Below are 17,125 nucleotides of genomic sequence, written 5' to 3' on the forward strand. Positions count from 1 at the left end.
GACAGATGCATGAACACTTTCAAGTCATTTAATATGTTTTGGGCTTTATTTACTTTAGTCATTAGTGTGATACTCTGTGGTAGGGCTGACTGGAGTAGGAATTGTAGGCTACTAGGATTGTGATTGGAGAAACAGGATACAGTGGGGAAAATAAATATTTGACCCCCTGTCAGTTTTGCAGGTTTTCCCACCTACAAAGAATGGAGAGGTCTGTAATTTTTATCGTAGGTACACTTCAACTGTGAGAGACAGAATCTAAAAAAAAATCCAGAAAATCAGATTGTATGATTTTTAAATAATTAATTTGCATTTTATTGCATGAAATAAGTATTTGACCCCCTACCAATTTTTCTTTAAGAAGCCCTCTTATTCTGCACGCTTTACCTGTATTAACTGCACCTGTTTGAGCTTGTTATCTGTATAAAAGACACCTGTTCACACACTCAATCAATCACACTCAAACGTGTCCACCATAGCCAAGACCAAAGAGCTGTCTGAAGACACCAGGGACAAAACTGTAGACCTGCACAAGGCTGGGATGGACTACAGGACAACAGGCAAGCAGCTTGGTAGAAGACAACAACTGTTATGATTATTTATTAGAAAGTGGAAGAAACACAAGATGACTGTCAATCTCCCTTGGTCTGGGATTCCATGCAAGATCTCACTTTGTGGGGTATGGATGATTCTGAGAAAGCTCAGAACTACATAGGAGGACCTGGTCAATGACCTGAAGAGAGCTGGAACCACAGTCACAAAGATTACATTAGTAACACATGATGCTGTCATGGTTTAAAATCCTGCAGGGCAGCAAGGTCCACCTGCTCAAGCCAGCACATGTCCAGGCCTGTTTGAACTTCACCAGTGACCATCTGGATGATCCAGAGGAGGCATGGGAGCCAGATTAGACCTGTTTGGAATCAACTCCACTTACCATGTTTAGAGGATGAGAACAACCCCAAGAAAACCATCCCAACTGTGAAACATGGGGGTGGAAACATCATACGCTGGGGGTGCTCTTCTGCAAAGGGGACAGGACGATTGCACCGTATTGAAGGGAGGATGGGTCATGGCTGGGTCTTCCAGCATGACAGTGACCCCAAACACACAGCCAGGGCAACTAAGTAGGGGCTCCGTAAGAAGCATTTCAAGGTCCTGGAGTGGCCTGGCCAGTCTCCAGACCTGAACTCAATAGAAAATCTTTGGAAGGAAATGAAACTCCAAACCTGAAAAATTTGGAGAAGAAGATCTTGACCAAAATCCCTGTTGCAGTGTGTGAAAACTTGGTCAAGAACTACAGGAAACATCTGACCTCTATAATGGCAGACAAATGTTTCCGTAACAATTGTTAAGCTCTGCTTTTCCAGGGGGTCAAATACTTGTTTCATGCAATAAAATGCAAATTAATTATTTAAAAATCATACAATGTGATTTTCTGGATTTTTTTTTTTTTTTAGATTTTGTCTGTCACAGTTGAAGTGTACCTACGATAAAAAATTACAGACCTCTCCATTCTTTGTAGGTGGGAAAACCTGCAAAACTGACAGGGGGTCAAATACTTATTTTCCCCACTGTAGTGCAAATTTGGTTATCTGCACCACTCGCCACAGTTTCATGGTGGAGTGTACTGTAATGCAAGAAGACATCAGATCTAGGCTCAGCTCTATCATGTGTCTTCTGGGAAACTATATGAAATTTCATGCCTTCTTTTCAAGAAAATCCTCTGTGTGTTGTGGTGTGGTGGAAATTACACAAAGTGCCACATTGTCTAAATGATGTCAGTTCTGATGAAAGCACGTCACTCTTACTAGCTTCAGCATTGGTTATACACTTATTGAGTGTTAGATGGAACTGCTGCCCAAAACACTGCAACTGCATCCACCTGTCGAGGGAGACAGCTTTGGCCATGTTTGCACCACCATCTGTAGTGACGTATACTGTAACAATATTTATGAAGCCCTCAACAAATAAACAACTCCAGTTCGGTCTTTGGGAAACTTGCCAGCTGCAGACATTTATTGATGAAATTTCACTACTCATTAATAGAATAGACAGTGAAGGCTCACAGGCAGCCCTCATGTTAGCAGTCATGGCATTGCACTTGACTTCTGCCAGCTTATCTCCTCCTTGTACAGCACTCAAACAAAAACTTACATGGACGCATGCATGGCGATCACATTCAAAACCAGTTTAAATCCAGATTTCTCTGTTTACTGAAAAGAACAAAGTTCACTGTTGATTATGGATGGCTTTACCTCAGTGTCAGACTGTGTGACACAAGTTTGTTTGCCAGTGTGAGCACAGAATTGTTTGATTGCTGTACGGGATGCTGGTTCTATCAAAGTGCGCATCATGATGCCGGTTTTGCTACCCACTTTTTTTTTTTTAAGTGTGTTAATTCAGTTTAATTAACTTTATTTGTACAGCACCAAATCATGTCATTTGAAAGCACTATGTATGAATGGTAAATGGGATACATTTATATAGTGCTTTTCAATCAATATCAGAAGCTCAAATCGCTTTACAGTAATGCCTCGCATTCACCCATTCACACACCGATGTCAGGTGGGTAAGGTCTGAACAAAGTCCAGACCTTACCCATCACTTAAGTGAGCACATTGGTATTTTTTCATTATGTAAAAGAAACGTCAAGGAAACCAGACTCTCTAGCAGGACCATCTACTATGGCCAGTCAAACAAAATGTAATAAATGCACAACACAGGGTTGCCACAACATGCAATGTCAAAAATGTTACTGCTACATAATGTACACTTCAGTCGTCTTAATGACAGATTGTTAAAAAGACAATCAGGAGAAGTGGCTTGGAGTCCCAGTAAGATATACTGCATTAGCAAGTAATTGAAATAGGGCATTCCCCAGTTCTCACCTCAACCCATTCATTTCTAGCCTCTCCATAATAAAACCCCACAAAATATGCTGACATCCCATGATGCAAGTAAGTTCTCAAGTTCAAAAGTGCTATAACATAGACTGCACACATCAACATGCAATACAACCCCTGTGTTACTGTATTGTGATCTCTGTGTGTACCTGTCTGTTGTGTACACTCACCCAAGTCCTGTCTTTGTTTCTATTCCTGTCATACTGCATGCCTCTGCTTTTTCTACTGGGTCTCTTTTGGTTGTTTGGGTTGTTTAATGTTTGATCACTATGTTCATGATTCATGATTTATCACTGACACTCAGCTCCTTCTTTTCCTGTTTGTTCTTTTCCTGTGTATGTGGGCATGCATAGCATTCTGTCTCATATTTCTGTCAGTGCACATCTATCTCTCGTCTGTAATCATTCACGTCTCCACTTTGCTTTCGCTCTTGTGTATATATTAAGAGTTTGTTTCCAAAATGCGATAAAAGTCAAATTAACCAAATTCAGAAACATGCCATCATTACATCAACATTCAACATAAGCAGTATATTCACTCCATGGCTTATTATACCATGGATACCATGGCTTATTCCATGCAAACCGTGACATATTCTTTTGACCAATCAGAGTCGGCCATTGCTGAGATGTAAGCCAACAAGGACACACCCATGTCATTTGAAATTTAGGTGTTCACATCGAATCTTCTTGTTTTATTTATTTATTTATTTATTATTTTGTTTTGAGTTTAATTCATGATTACTAATGGATATCCTCAAAGGAACCAAAGAACCAGTGCTTCTTCCTCCAGTCGAGAAGAAACATTGACCATCAAAGGCCAATCACGCATGAAGAAAAACTAAAATTAATTTGTTGTTCTGCCCTGATTGTAATGCTGATTCATTCATTCAGTCCTGTTGGAGTTCTAAATAACTGAATATCATGTATATTCATGCCAATGGTGGTAATAATAATAATAATAATAATAATAATATTTTCAAAAAAGCATAAGTCTGGATTTGTAGCAATTTGGAAAACATTATTTGATTATTAAGTAAACACAGAAAGATTTTCTGGATTTGGATTTCCTTGTTGGGTATCTTTCAAATGCCTTCATTATTGTTTTATGGAAAAAAAACAAGTAGACTTCCCTTATCATCATACTAAAATAGAAAAAGTGTGTTTTCTCAGAATGATGAAAATGGAGAGATAAGTTTTTTGGAACCAAACTCTTCATGTCTTTGGTGTGCATGCTATATTTGTCGGTTTCATTCAGTTTGGCTCCCAGTTGTTAGCTCCTGGTGTGTGCTTCCTCGGGCAGCCCGATGGCTTAGTGGTAAACACTGTTGCCTCACAGCAAAAAGGTCATGGGATCGATTCCCACCTGTGGCTTTTCTGTGTGGAGTTTTTCATGTTCTCCCTGTGCTTACGTGGGTTCCATCCAGGTGCTCTGGCTTCCTTCCACATCCAAAAGACATTCAGGTTAGATGGATTGGAAACTTTAAATTCTCTGTCGGTGTTTATGTGTTTGTTTGCCTATATGTGGCCCTGCGACAGATTGGTCCAGGGTGTACCCTGCCTCACACCCTATGACTGCTGGGATAGGCTCCAGCTCCTTGTGACCCTTAATTGGAGTAAGTGGTTGAAGATGAGTGAGTGAGTGTGCTTTCTGCTTGTTCCATGTTCTGCTGTTAACTACTAGTGTTTTACGTTGTCAACAGCTGTTTCTTTGTGTGCTTCCCATCTCCACATGGCATTGCCATGGTATATAATGTATTTTTTTCTACACCATCTCCTGCCTGTGCCCTGTGTCTGTGTTCAGTATGCCATTAACTGCAACACAGAGATTCTTTGTTACAACTGACCTATCACGCTTGCCTGATTGACCTGACATTAAAAGTATTGATGAAAGCTTGTTTTGAAATAATTCAATAAATGTCATTATGGTAATGTTGAGTCCTGTTTCGAAGCAAAAATCTATTAATTGTGCAGCCCTTCAGTCATATAACTGTGACTCCACTGGTTGGCAGTGGTAGGTAGGACACTCAGAGAGTACATATATTCACTGGGATAAAAATAGTCAAACATTACAACCTCATGCCACTTTAAAAAACGAAAGGCCAGAGATTGGATGTATAGAAGTTACCCAACAGCAAAAAGTTGAGTGAGGTCATTCCTGTTTATGGAATTTTCTGTATTCCACTTATTAGTGAGTGCAAATTCCCCACTGAGTGCTAGATTGTCTGTATTATATGGTAACTATATGGTAACACATTATGGTTTTCTTTTTGCTTTACATCCATCTGCCTTTTCTGTTTCAGAGTTCCAGAACTACTTGAGAACACAAACAGGCAACAACACCACGGTCAACATTGTTATATGCACTGTGGACTATTTGCTGAGAGTGCAGGTGCACTGTTTCTTTGTGACAGTGGAAAAAATTTGATCAAATATTTTAAAATCTTAAATCTTGTATGATGTAAGAGTAATATTACATTACATCTTTTTTGTTATTAATGTAATCTGTTTTTTAAACTGTTTGATTGAACTCATGAATCATAAATGAACATTTTTCTTGCATTTATAGGAGTCAATCAGTGACTTCTACTGGTACTACTCAGGGAAGGATATAATTGATGTACATGGCCAACAGAACTTCTCCAAAGCCATCAAAGTAGCGAAGCAGGTGTTCAACACACTCACCGAGTACATTCAGGTTTGTCTGTTTCCTGTACAAAGATACTTACATGAAAGTTGTACTGCTTTTTTGTGGGTGTATGGTTGTCTGGGAGATAACGTATTTACTAGTAGTTCAATTATTAGTTCTATTTATTAGTTCTATTACAAGTAGTCTGATGCAGATGGAAAAGCGCTATATAAATGCAGTCCATTCAAACATGAAAATAAAGTAGCTTAGTTTGACAGTGGGCTGTCTTCCAGGGGCCATGTACTGGAAACCAACAGAGCCTGGCACACAGTCGCCTGTGGGATGCAGTTGTTGGATTCCTCCATGTTTTTGCACACATGCAAATGAAGCTCTCTCAGGTATAGCATTAATAATAGTGCCAGTGACTGCTCTCAGTCAGATGTTGCATTGATTATCAAGTGTGCTTAGTAATTAAGCCTCATGAATATGTAAAATATAATATGAAACAAAAAGCAAAAGGTTTTCAATTGCAGGATTCAGGACAAATGCAGCTTCTGAAGGAACTCATGGATTTACAAAAGGACATGGTGGTCTTTTTGCTTTCCATGTTAGAAGGTGAGGTAACACTCTTTTTAATGTTTTGAAAATAAATTGAAAAAGAAATTCTTATTCTTGTCTCTCTTACATGTAGGCAGTATTGTCAATGGAACCATTGGAAAGCAGATGGTGGATATGTTGGTGGAATCATCAGGAAATGTGGAGATGATTCTCAGGTTCTTTGATATGTTTCTCAAACTTAAAGACCTCGTCTCCTCTGATGCCTTCAGAGAGTTTGACAGCGATTGCACGGGCTGTGTCTCCAAAAAGGACTTTCAAAGGGCTATGGAGAACTGCAAGCGTTTCTCCCAAACTGAAACTCACTTCATTCTCTCCTGCTCTGAGACAGACAAAAATGAAATCTTGGATTATAAAGCTTTTGTGGAACGCTTTCATGAGCCAGCTAAAGACATTGGCTTCAGCTTTGCGGTTCTGCTCACCAATTTGTCAGAACACATGCCTAATGATTCAAGACTGCTGACATTCTTGGAACTTGCAGAATGTGTCTTGACTTACTTTGAGCCCTCTCTAGGACGCATTGAGATCCAAGGAAGTGGGAAACGCATTGAACGTATCTACTTTGAGATTAGTGAATCGAGTCGTGCACAGTGGAAGAAGCCGCAAGTCAAAGAATCCAAGAGACAGTTCATTTTTGATGTCGTGAATGAGGGTGGGGAGAAGGAGAAAATGGAAATGTTTGTCAATTTCTGTGAGGACACCATCTTTGAGATGCAGCTTGCTGCTGAGATTTCTGACTCTGGTGAGAGGAATGCTGAGAAAAGGCCAGAGGAAAACAATAGAAGTGGAGATGAAGGAATGCTTTCCGTACATCATTGGTTATTTTTGCTGGTAACTCTGATTTCTGTTGGAAACCTGATGAAGTTGACTCTGAAGGAGATCCTCCTGACATCTGTGTTAGTCCTCAAGTTCATTTTTGCAGCTCTGGCGCGGTGGATTCGTGTTGCTTTTTGTACCATCCTGTGTGTGCTGTACCATGTCTTTGTTAGCGGTGTGCTCATTGAGGGGGCCAAAAGAATCAGGATATCAGATTTGCTCGATGGAATTCTTGAGCCAACACTCGACGAAGTCATGGAGGTGCCAAGTAATGAAGACCTGCTGAAATGTTCTGTCAGTGTCTCTTCCCAGAGAGAAATGAGGGAGCTTGGTCAGGTGGCAGGTTTGACTTCTCTGAGGGAAGTGGACATACTGACAGACATATTTGGTCTTCAAGTGAAGAAGGAAGGAGGTCAGTACAGACTTGTACCACAAGACCTCACAGCCAGTTTGAGCGACCTGATCGACACAACCACTGGAACAGCGACCATGACCGATGTTTCTGAGGAACACCACACAGCGGTATGGATTTAATGTTGGATGATGTCATTGTTTCACTTTTCTAAAACTTTGATACTGTGGTCCTTCTCAGTTGAGTTTACGTTGAGTTTACAGTTGAGTTTGAAGTGTTCCTTTGCAAAAACAGATCCAAATCCAGATGAGCTATTTTCACATAATTGTCCTTGAGTTGTTCTTGATTCCAGGTGAAATTAATCTGAGTGCATTTTTTAACGATAAAAGGTAGTTAGATGAGAAAACTGCAACAGATTACTGTTGTTGCCCAGATCTAGTTTGATCAAACTTTGTTTTTTAGGAATATGGAATTTAAGAAGAAAAAAGACAAGTTCATAGTTACTTTTTAATGTCAAAGTCAGTGTCTTTATTAGTCTCCCTAGGGAGAAATTTGTCTTGGACAGAGGGGTCTGCTGCACAAACAACACATCCAACACAATCAGTACATACCAACCATGCATCAAAAACAATTACATAATAGATCAAAATTAAAATACAAGTACGAGGTCTGTTAGAAAAGTATCCGACCTTTTTATTTTTTTCAAAAACCATATGGATTTGAATCACGTGTGATTGCATCAGCCAAGCTTGAACCTTTGTGCGCATGTGTGAGTTTTTTCACGCCAGTCGGTTGCATCATTCGCCTGTGAGCAGGCTTTGTGTGAGCACTGGTCCACCCCTCTCGTCGGATTTTATTGCGAATAAATGTCTGAACGATTTGGAGCTTTGCTGCAACAATTTTTTCCAGAAACTGTGAGAGACCTCCAGGTGGTAACCATTTGGAAAATTCAAATGGCTTTGAGGGACGATTTTATGGGGATTACACAGATTAAGGAGTGCTCCATCCGGTTTAAAGACCGCCCACAGCTGCTGAGAGCGCACCGCGCTCCGAGCGCCAATCGACAGGCTGAAACAACCAGATCATTTCCAACGTGAAGGCTTTGTTGATCTTGGATGTCGTCTGACTTACACAAAAATGGCAGGAGACGTGGACATCAGTACTTTTTCGGCACATTCCACTGTTACAGGAGTTTTTTTCATGGAAAGAAAAGCGGACGGATGTGCCACCGTGCCGCTCATGGCGCGGCACAAAACCACCTCCGTGTTGGTCTCACAGGACGGCTTTGAGATGGATTTCAGATGGCTGTTGGTGGGTTTTCAGTCGTGTGACTAACCGAGAAATTGTGGATGAGCCTGGACATGCCAGAACATGTCCTGTGAGGCTTCATCATGGCATTGCTTTGCGCCATGCGGCACCGCCGCGACACGCGGAATTCCTCCGCTCCTCTTTCCATGACAGAAACTCCTGTAACAGTGGAATGTGCCGTTCATTTCCAAACTGGATGCTGTGTTTTATCCGGGACATCCTCTGACTAGCACAGGAATTGCGGAAGACGTGGACATCAGCACTTTTCCGGCACATTGAGACAGATGTGCGGAGGAATTCCGCGCGTCGCGGTGGAGCCGCATGGCGCAAAGCAATGCCGTGATGAAGCCTCACAGGACATGTTCTGGCATGTCCAGGCTCATCCACAATTTCTCGGTTAGTCACACGACTGAAAACCCACCAACAGCCGCCTGAAAGCCATCTCAAAGCCGTCCTGTGAGACCAACATGGAGGTGGTTTTGTGCCGCGCCATGAGCGGCACGTTGGCGCATCCATCCGCTTTTCTTTCCATGAAAAAACTTCTGTAACAGTGGAATGTGCCGAAAAAGTACTGATGTCCACGTCTCCTGCCATTTTTGTGTAAGTCAGACGATGTCCCAGATCAACAAAGCCTTCACGTTGGAAATGATCTGGTTGTTTCAGCGGGGTTTGAGCCTGTCGATCGGCGCTCGGAGCGCAGCGCGCTCTCAGCAGCTGTGGGCGGTCTTTAAACCGGCTGGAGCACTCCTTAATCTGTGTAATCCCCATAAAATCGGCCCTCAAAACCATTTGAATTTTCCGAATGGTTACCACCTGGAGGTCTCTCACAGTTTCTGGAAAAAATTGATGCAGCAAAGCTCCAAATCGTTCAGACATTTATTCGCAATAAAATCCGATGAGAGGGGTGGACCAGTGCTCACACAAAGCCTGCTCACAGGCGAATGACGCAACCGACAGGCGTGAAAAAAACTCACGCATGCGCATGAAGGTTCAAGCTTGGCTGATGCAATCACACGTGATTCAAATCCATATGGTTTTTGAAAAAAATAAAAGGTTGGATACTTTTCTAACAGACCTCGTACATATATATACCAGCAACTCAGTGCAAATTCATTCACTCATGTTATAATGAGTGAATAATAAATTAAAAATGCATGGAATGATACATCCATACATCAGTTTAACAGCCTTAATCAAGTTTGGATTATTTACTGACCATATTGTCACCCTACACGCTTAGGAAAATGCTTAATGAGCTGTATAACTTAAATTGAAGAGTATTTTCAGCTTGAGGCAAAAGAAAAAAATTGCAAGCTTCACATTTTAGTAAATTGATAACTTACGAGGTATTGGTACAGAATTGTTCAGTTTAAAAAACGTTTGTATATACAATACATTGACAGTGGGTTGAAAATAAAGATTATGATTGTAAAATGGGTACTGTAACAAATAATGCATTGTAACTCCCTTCGGCTGCTCCCTTTTTGCACTCGGGGTTGCCACAGCAAATCCAAGGTGGATCTGCATGTTAAATTGGCACAAGTTTTACGCTGGCTGCCCTTCCTGACGCAACTCCACATTACATGGAGAAATGTGGCAGGGGTGGGATTTGATTTTCTAATTATAGACCCATTTCTAAGATGTCATTTTTATAAAATACTTGAAAAGGTGGTCTATACTCAACTACAGTCGCACCTTACTGCATTTGACATAATTGAAAACTTCCAGTCTGATTTTAAACCTTTGCACAGCACTGAAACTGCTCTTTTAAAAGTTTTTAATGATCTTCTTTTAATCATGGACTCTGGCAGCTCAGCTGTGCTTGTGCTTTTGGATTTAACTGCAGCCTTTGAAACTGTTGACCACCAGGTCTTATTATCTCACCTTGAATCGTGTGTTGGATTAAATGGCACAGTGCTCAAATGGTTTAAGTCCTATTTGACTGGTCGGTGCTTTTCTGTAAACCTTGGTCCCTTTGTGTCACAGAAAGCCCCTTTGACTTGTGGAGTACCTCAGGGTTCAATTTTAGGGCCAATTCTATTTTCGCTCTATTTGCTTCCTTTAGGATCAATTTTTAAGAAATATAACATTCAGTTTCACTGCTTTGCTGATGATGTGCAGATTTATCTACCTCTGAACCTTAAAACAAACTCATCTGCCATCCTAGACTTGCTTTCAAGAAGTCAGAGACTGGATGTCTTTAAACTTTTTGAATCTAAATGAAAGCAAAACAGAGATTTTGGTCTTTGGTGACCTTGACCTTTCTGACCTTGGTTCACTCGCCTCCTACTGTCGTTCATCTGCTAAGACCCTTGGTGTTTTTATAGACAGCTCTTTTAAATTCGAGAAGCAGATCAACACAGTGGTCAAAACAAGCTTCTTCCAGCTTAGACTTTTAAGTAAAATCAAGCGTTACCTGCTCCCAGATCAGCTGGAACAGGTTGTGCACACCTTGATCACGTCTCGTTTAGGCTACTGCAATTCTTTGTATGTTGGTCTTAATCAGTCATCTCTGCATCATCTCCAGATGGTGCAAAATGCAGCTGCGCGTCTGCTCACTGGAGCCAAACAGCACCAACACATTTCTCCTGTTTTATCTTCACTGCACTGGTTGCCTGTTGCTTTTAGAATTGGTTTTAAGATTTTGTTGCTTGTTTTTAAATCAATTCATGGTCAAGCCCTATTCTATTTATCTGATATGCTGTCATTGCACACTCCAGGAAGAGCTCTGCGCTCCGCGGACCAGAGTTTACTGGTCTATCCCAGATCTAAGCTAAGGACCAGGGGAGACAGAGCCTTTGCTGTTGCGGGGCCCAAGCTCTGGAACGCTCTGCCATTGAATGTCCGACTGGCTCCTTCAATTGACTCTTTTAAGACTCTTTTAAAGACATCTTTTTGCACTGGCTTTTAATACAAGATGAGTTGAACACTGCCACATCTTTTACTGTCTTGTTGATTTATTTTGTTCTTGTATTTAACTTGATATAATTTTAATTCCTTTTATTGTACAGCACTTTGGGGCAGTGTTGACTGTTTGTAAATGTGCTTTATAAATAAACCTGACCTTGACCTTGACCTGACCTTGAACCCGGAACCTTCTGAACTGAAACCAAGCGCATTAACCACTTGTATCAAATAATGCATTGTAACTTGAGTAAAATAAGCTAAAAACAAACAAATTAATAAATAAGCAAATTTAAGGTAACAGTTTGCTTGAGTAGAATGGAATTAAATTTATTTTATTTTTATAGTGCCAAATCACAACAATGCTGCCTCAAGGCGCTTCACACGGGGAATGTCGAACATTACCATTCCCCTGAGCATGCACACAGCAACAGTGGTAAGGAAAAACTCCCTCTGTTTACCAATACGGCAGACACGGACAGTGAAGGCATAGTGAGCGATTATAGCGAAGATTTAAGTGACATAGATTGTTTTTGAAGAAGGTGAGGAAGTTTCTGATGATCGAAGCGACGGTGAAAATAATGAGGGGCTCCAGCCGTATATGTTCGAGCCATACGCGACAGCAGACGAGGATGAAGCGCAGCTGTCGGGATGACAACAACAACGCTGTTGAGGAGGATATAAGCAGCTTACAAAACACAGAATGGTTTGTTCACTCACCACCTTTTCTTATAAATGATCATTTATTCCTGGGTAATAGACAGTTCCACCTGCATTTAGATCACTTTAAGTTTCTGTACATTCTGTATATATTTAATCATTTATAAGTCAGTTTCTTGTGGTTGCTAATTCTTCACATTTTATTCAAAGCAAATGATTGCTAATTTTTATCTGAAAAGCTGTAGACCCACATGGGATGGGGGAAAAAGATTTTTAAATAAAATAAATTTTTCCCTTTATATCTGTTGTCAACTTTTATCAGGCATAATGTAGAAACAAAGTTTATGCTAAATGGAGACTTTCCTGTCTAAAATACACATACAGAACATCTGTAATCAAATTGTATCACATCTAATCTACTTTGAATGAACATAAGTCTGAACAAAAACAGGCTGTTCAGTTTACATGCATATGTAAAACACAAAAATGTCAATGTTCTGTTTTTTCAGGTGCTCATGTGAACACAGTCAGCCAATGTCACTCGTGATCGAGTCTCGCTGTTGCAGGGAAATTTCTGCAGTCTTGGAGGAGATGCAACGTGGTGGCGAAAATCCTCAATGTGTCACACAGCTGGCTAGTTTCTCGATTGTGTGTTTGGATGCAGATTTCCTCAGAGTGGCACACTATGCCTACATGATGCTCCACAGTATGAGTAAGCACATGAAATAGAAAGTTTCATTTACATGGTTTATAGAAAAAAGTAAAAAAATATTCAAATACAAAAAGAATGAACTGTTGTTTTGAACATAAATCCATGCTTTTTTTTTGTTGCAGAAAGTATCATCATATCGCATATCTGCAATTTGTGCGGTTGTGCTGGGGACACTTGGGAAGGCACAGAAGGGTGCCACTACCACCTTGTGTTGTATTCAAAATAAGGAGTACTTTTCCATTACCATCAGTCGACTACACTGGCTTCCAGTTTCCTCCTCTGGAGTGAGGGGTTGGGTTCATCTGTGGTACCTGGTCTGCTTGGCAGCATCAGCCTCAGCCTCAGCTTTGTCAGGTCGTTCAAGTTGGCTGCTCAGTGCAGGAGGATCATTGGTGGGGATTTCTGGTCGGTTTGGTGTTTTGCAGATCTGAAGAACATCTTTTGCTGTGTCGCTCACATAGACTGAATAAAATGTTTTTTAACAAATTGTAAAACACTTCTCATTTGAATGAAACAGTGTTAAACGTATGTGAAATTATATTTTTATTCATTTTATCATGCTCTATAAAAATATACAAATAAAAATCTGTTTTTGTTTGTTTTGTTTTTCATTTTCCACATACCAAATGTGGGATATGTGGCTAACTTTCTCACTGTGAATCCTCCTCTTTTCCACTGAGGAAAGTATATTCTGAACCTTGGTCTCCATTGCTTTTTCTGCTTTTGTTGTCTCCCTGCATTTTCATTAAAATGGAGGGTTGCCACCAAAGTCATAAAACAGAAGTTAAAACAAATTTAATAATAAAAAAGCTTATATACATAAAAAAAATGCTGTTTGAAAGTTAGGGTGTTATTGAGATAATATAGACAACTTGCCTGCAAAGCTGATCCTGATTTGCGAAGGAGACTCAATCACGAGTGGCATCGGCTGACCGTGTTCACATGAGCACCTGAAAAAAAACAGAACATTGACATTTTTGTGTTTTCCATATATACATATGCATGTAAACTGAACTGCCTGTTTTTTGTTCAGACTTATGTTCATTCAAAGTAGATTAGATGTGATACAATTTGATTACAGATGGTTTGTATGTGTATTTTAGACAGGAAAGTCTCCATTTAGCATATTCTTTTTTTTGTACAATATTATGCCTGATAAAAGTTGACAACAGATATAGATGTAAAATTTTCTTTTATTTAGAAATCTTTTCCCCCCATCCCATGTGAGTCTACAGATTTTCAGATAAAGATTAGCAATCATTTGCTTTGAATAAAATGTGAAGAATTAGCAATCACAAGAAACTGACTTATAAATGATTAAATATATACAGAATGTACAGAAACTTTATTTTCAGTGATTTTAGAACAAACTCCTGAATTTAAGCACGCTGTGCTGCTGAAATAATTTTTTCATACACATACAAACACATTGCAGTCCAGGTTCAAAGTGATCAAAATGCAGGTGGAACTGTTTATTACCAAGGAATAAATGATCATTTATAAGAAAAGGGTGAGTGAACAAACCATTCTGTGCTTTGTAAGCTGCTTATATCCTCCTCAACAGCGTTGTTGTTGTCATCCCCTGATAGCTGCACTTCTTCCTCATCTTCTGTCGCGTACGGCTCGAACATATACGGCTGGAGCCCCTCATTTTCACCGTCGCTTCGTTAATCCGAAACTTCCTCATCTTCAAAAACAATCGATATGTCACTTCAATCTTCGCTGTAATCGCTTACTATGCCTTCGCTGTCCGTGTCTGCCATATTGGTAAACAGAGCCGCATTTCGACACATTTACTCGCATGACGTCACATCCGTCGCAGTGATAAAGTAGGTGAACTCGGAGGCGGTAAATACAAATTCTCATATGGGTAATTTTATGGTAAAAAAAAAAACAAAGACAACATGTGGACAAAGCTTTTTTTTTAATTCTTCAAGAATATGTAAAAATGTCATGGCGTGGCAGGGACCCTTTAAAACACAACAGAAAATATAAAACCAACTAACAATGAACATAAATAAATAAATAAATAAGTGTTTCCTGTGAACACCTAGTGACTCTTACACCTCCACTTTATCCCTGTTTTATTTAAGTTTAATGACAATTTGTTTCGGTCAAACCATATTTTCAATTTGTTAATTTCTTCAGTGATTTCCTCCAGAACTATCTGCCAAGCTAGAAAACTCCTGCATCCTAGTAAGAGCAGAATACTACTGGAATGAATTTGAATAAGGAAAGTTGGGTTTTTTTCTCACCAAAATGGATGCTGCATTCACTGCAGTTTATTGTCTGGAATAGTCCCAGATTGCATTTCAGAGCTTCTAGAATTCAAACATTTTCATGCAGGTGGAGTTGGTGGGTAATTTTGGGTTACAGCTTTTTTTGTTTTTAACCACTTTCATCCCTGAATATGTCACTCGTGAGTCACTTTTGTGCGGATTAAAGTTATGAACTGGGACTCCTGTCTTGTTGCGAGAAAGAAACGAGAATCGTCCTCTGTTCTGTTCACAAAGCTCCAAACACTGCACGGCTGTCTGCCGAGTCAAGTTAGAACGATAGAGTACAGTCGGAATTAATAAATTCAAAGTGAAATGCCGTTTAAATCAAATGACACCTCTTTCCAAATGTTGTAATACAAACAAACTGCAATCGATCAAAACGTTTTTTTTTCCTCCCAAAATGAGACGTCCTGCGCTGACGTGCAGCAGCCGGCTGAGCTCTGCTCAGAGGTATGGAGAGACATTCATGCCAAAATGTCTGAAAGGAAATGGTTTTGACAAAAACTACAGATTTTGTTTATTTTTATTTATGTCCAGAGATCAAGGATACAGTGACCAATTTCATATTTATTTACTTTAAGACTCAATAAAATGCATATAAAACCTGTAAAGCCTACTTTTAGTACACAGAAAATTCACAAGAGGTATCGATGAGGGAATCGATAAGGAATCGGATCGATAAGCAGAATCGATAATAGCATCAATATCGATAAAATCTTATCAATACCCATCCCTAGTTTGAACATTAAATATCTTGTCTTTGTGGTGTATTCAGTTGAATATAGGTTGAAGAGGATTTGCAAATAATTGTATTCTGTTTTTATTTACATTTCACACAATGTCCCAACTTCATTGGAATTGGGGTTGTATGCATCTAAAGAAAAAAAAAGTGGCTAAACAAACTATAAGTAAAACAGAGACTAAATGATAACAGAAAACAAAACCCAATACTAAAACAGATAATTCACATAAGATAACAAACCAGACAAGTGATAAAACTAATGACTATACAATGAAAACACAGGCTGGCTGGACAAAACAAAAACAAGAACAGGACTGAAAAATGACTAAAGATTAAAAAGTAATAAAGATACAAAGTGTCAAGGCAAAACAAGACAGCGAATAAATGATGAACCAAAAACAAAACTAGGGACAAGAGTAAGATGCACAGAAAGAAAATGAACATGTAACAAAAAAATCTGTTATGAGTCGGACGCAGCTCGGAGAACCGACCAGCGTTTGAAGGACCCAGTATGAAATAAGCAGAGCACGGTACAAAGGCTAACTGAATTTAATACATAACAGTGAAAATGTAATAACAGAAAAGTGCGGCCTGGCGTGGTGCGCTCCCAGCAGCGCTAACGGTCCGGAGCCAGAAGCTGTTTCGGACCCAAGGACCCCGCCGACACCCCCCAGGTGGCCGCAACAACCGAGTCTGTGAAAGAAGGAACCATTATGTGAGTCCACACTCTACACACAGAACACTTAAAGGTGTACAAACAGCAAACACTTCCTGGCTTGATTACTGATCAGCTTCCAACCTGCAGGCATGGAACATCCCGTTCACAAAACTCCACCGCAGTGGAAGCTGATACATGACTAACATACAGCTCAATACAATAAGGTGTGAGGGACACCACATTTACTGACTGTATAACTGTTAGTCACAAAATCCAACGTACCTCAGGAAGTGTGCTGACGAGCGTGAGACCTCACCCCCTCCTCTTTCACAGACTGTGCATCAAACCTGGACATTCTCAGCGTCCGCTGCTGATGAGATGGCTCCCAAGACGACGATCTCACCCGTCTGGTCACAAGGTCGAGTCTCTGGCAAATACACACTGTGCACTCCAGTCTTAAATGCCAACATGCTCCAATCCATCCAGATGCACCTCAGCTGTGAGTCCTGACGAGTTGCAGGTGATCAGGGTGAGGTCCTGACAGCCTC

At 40.2% G+C, this 17,125-nt stretch overlaps 1 protein-coding gene across 1 annotated transcript in view; it reads left to right on the forward strand.

Annotated features, from left to right (window-relative positions):
- Positions 1 to 17,125, forward strand: part of LOC117523766 (ryanodine receptor 2-like) — a 224,174-nt gene that overhangs the window by 167,701 nt on the left and 39,348 nt on the right. The window contains 5 exon segments of the mRNA XM_034185382.1: positions 5,206 to 5,294; positions 5,472 to 5,600; positions 5,825 to 5,929; positions 6,065 to 6,146; positions 6,223 to 7,484. Coding sequence (XP_034041273.1) covers positions 5,206 to 5,294; positions 5,472 to 5,600; positions 5,825 to 5,929; positions 6,065 to 6,146; positions 6,223 to 7,484 — 1,667 coding nt within the window.

The sequence above is a fragment of the Thalassophryne amazonica genome, chromosome 13 (genome assembly GCF_902500255.1).
Source record: "Thalassophryne amazonica chromosome 13, fThaAma1.1, whole genome shotgun sequence".
In the NCBI taxonomy this organism is placed as follows: domain Eukaryota; kingdom Metazoa; phylum Chordata; class Actinopteri; order Batrachoidiformes; family Batrachoididae; genus Thalassophryne; species Thalassophryne amazonica.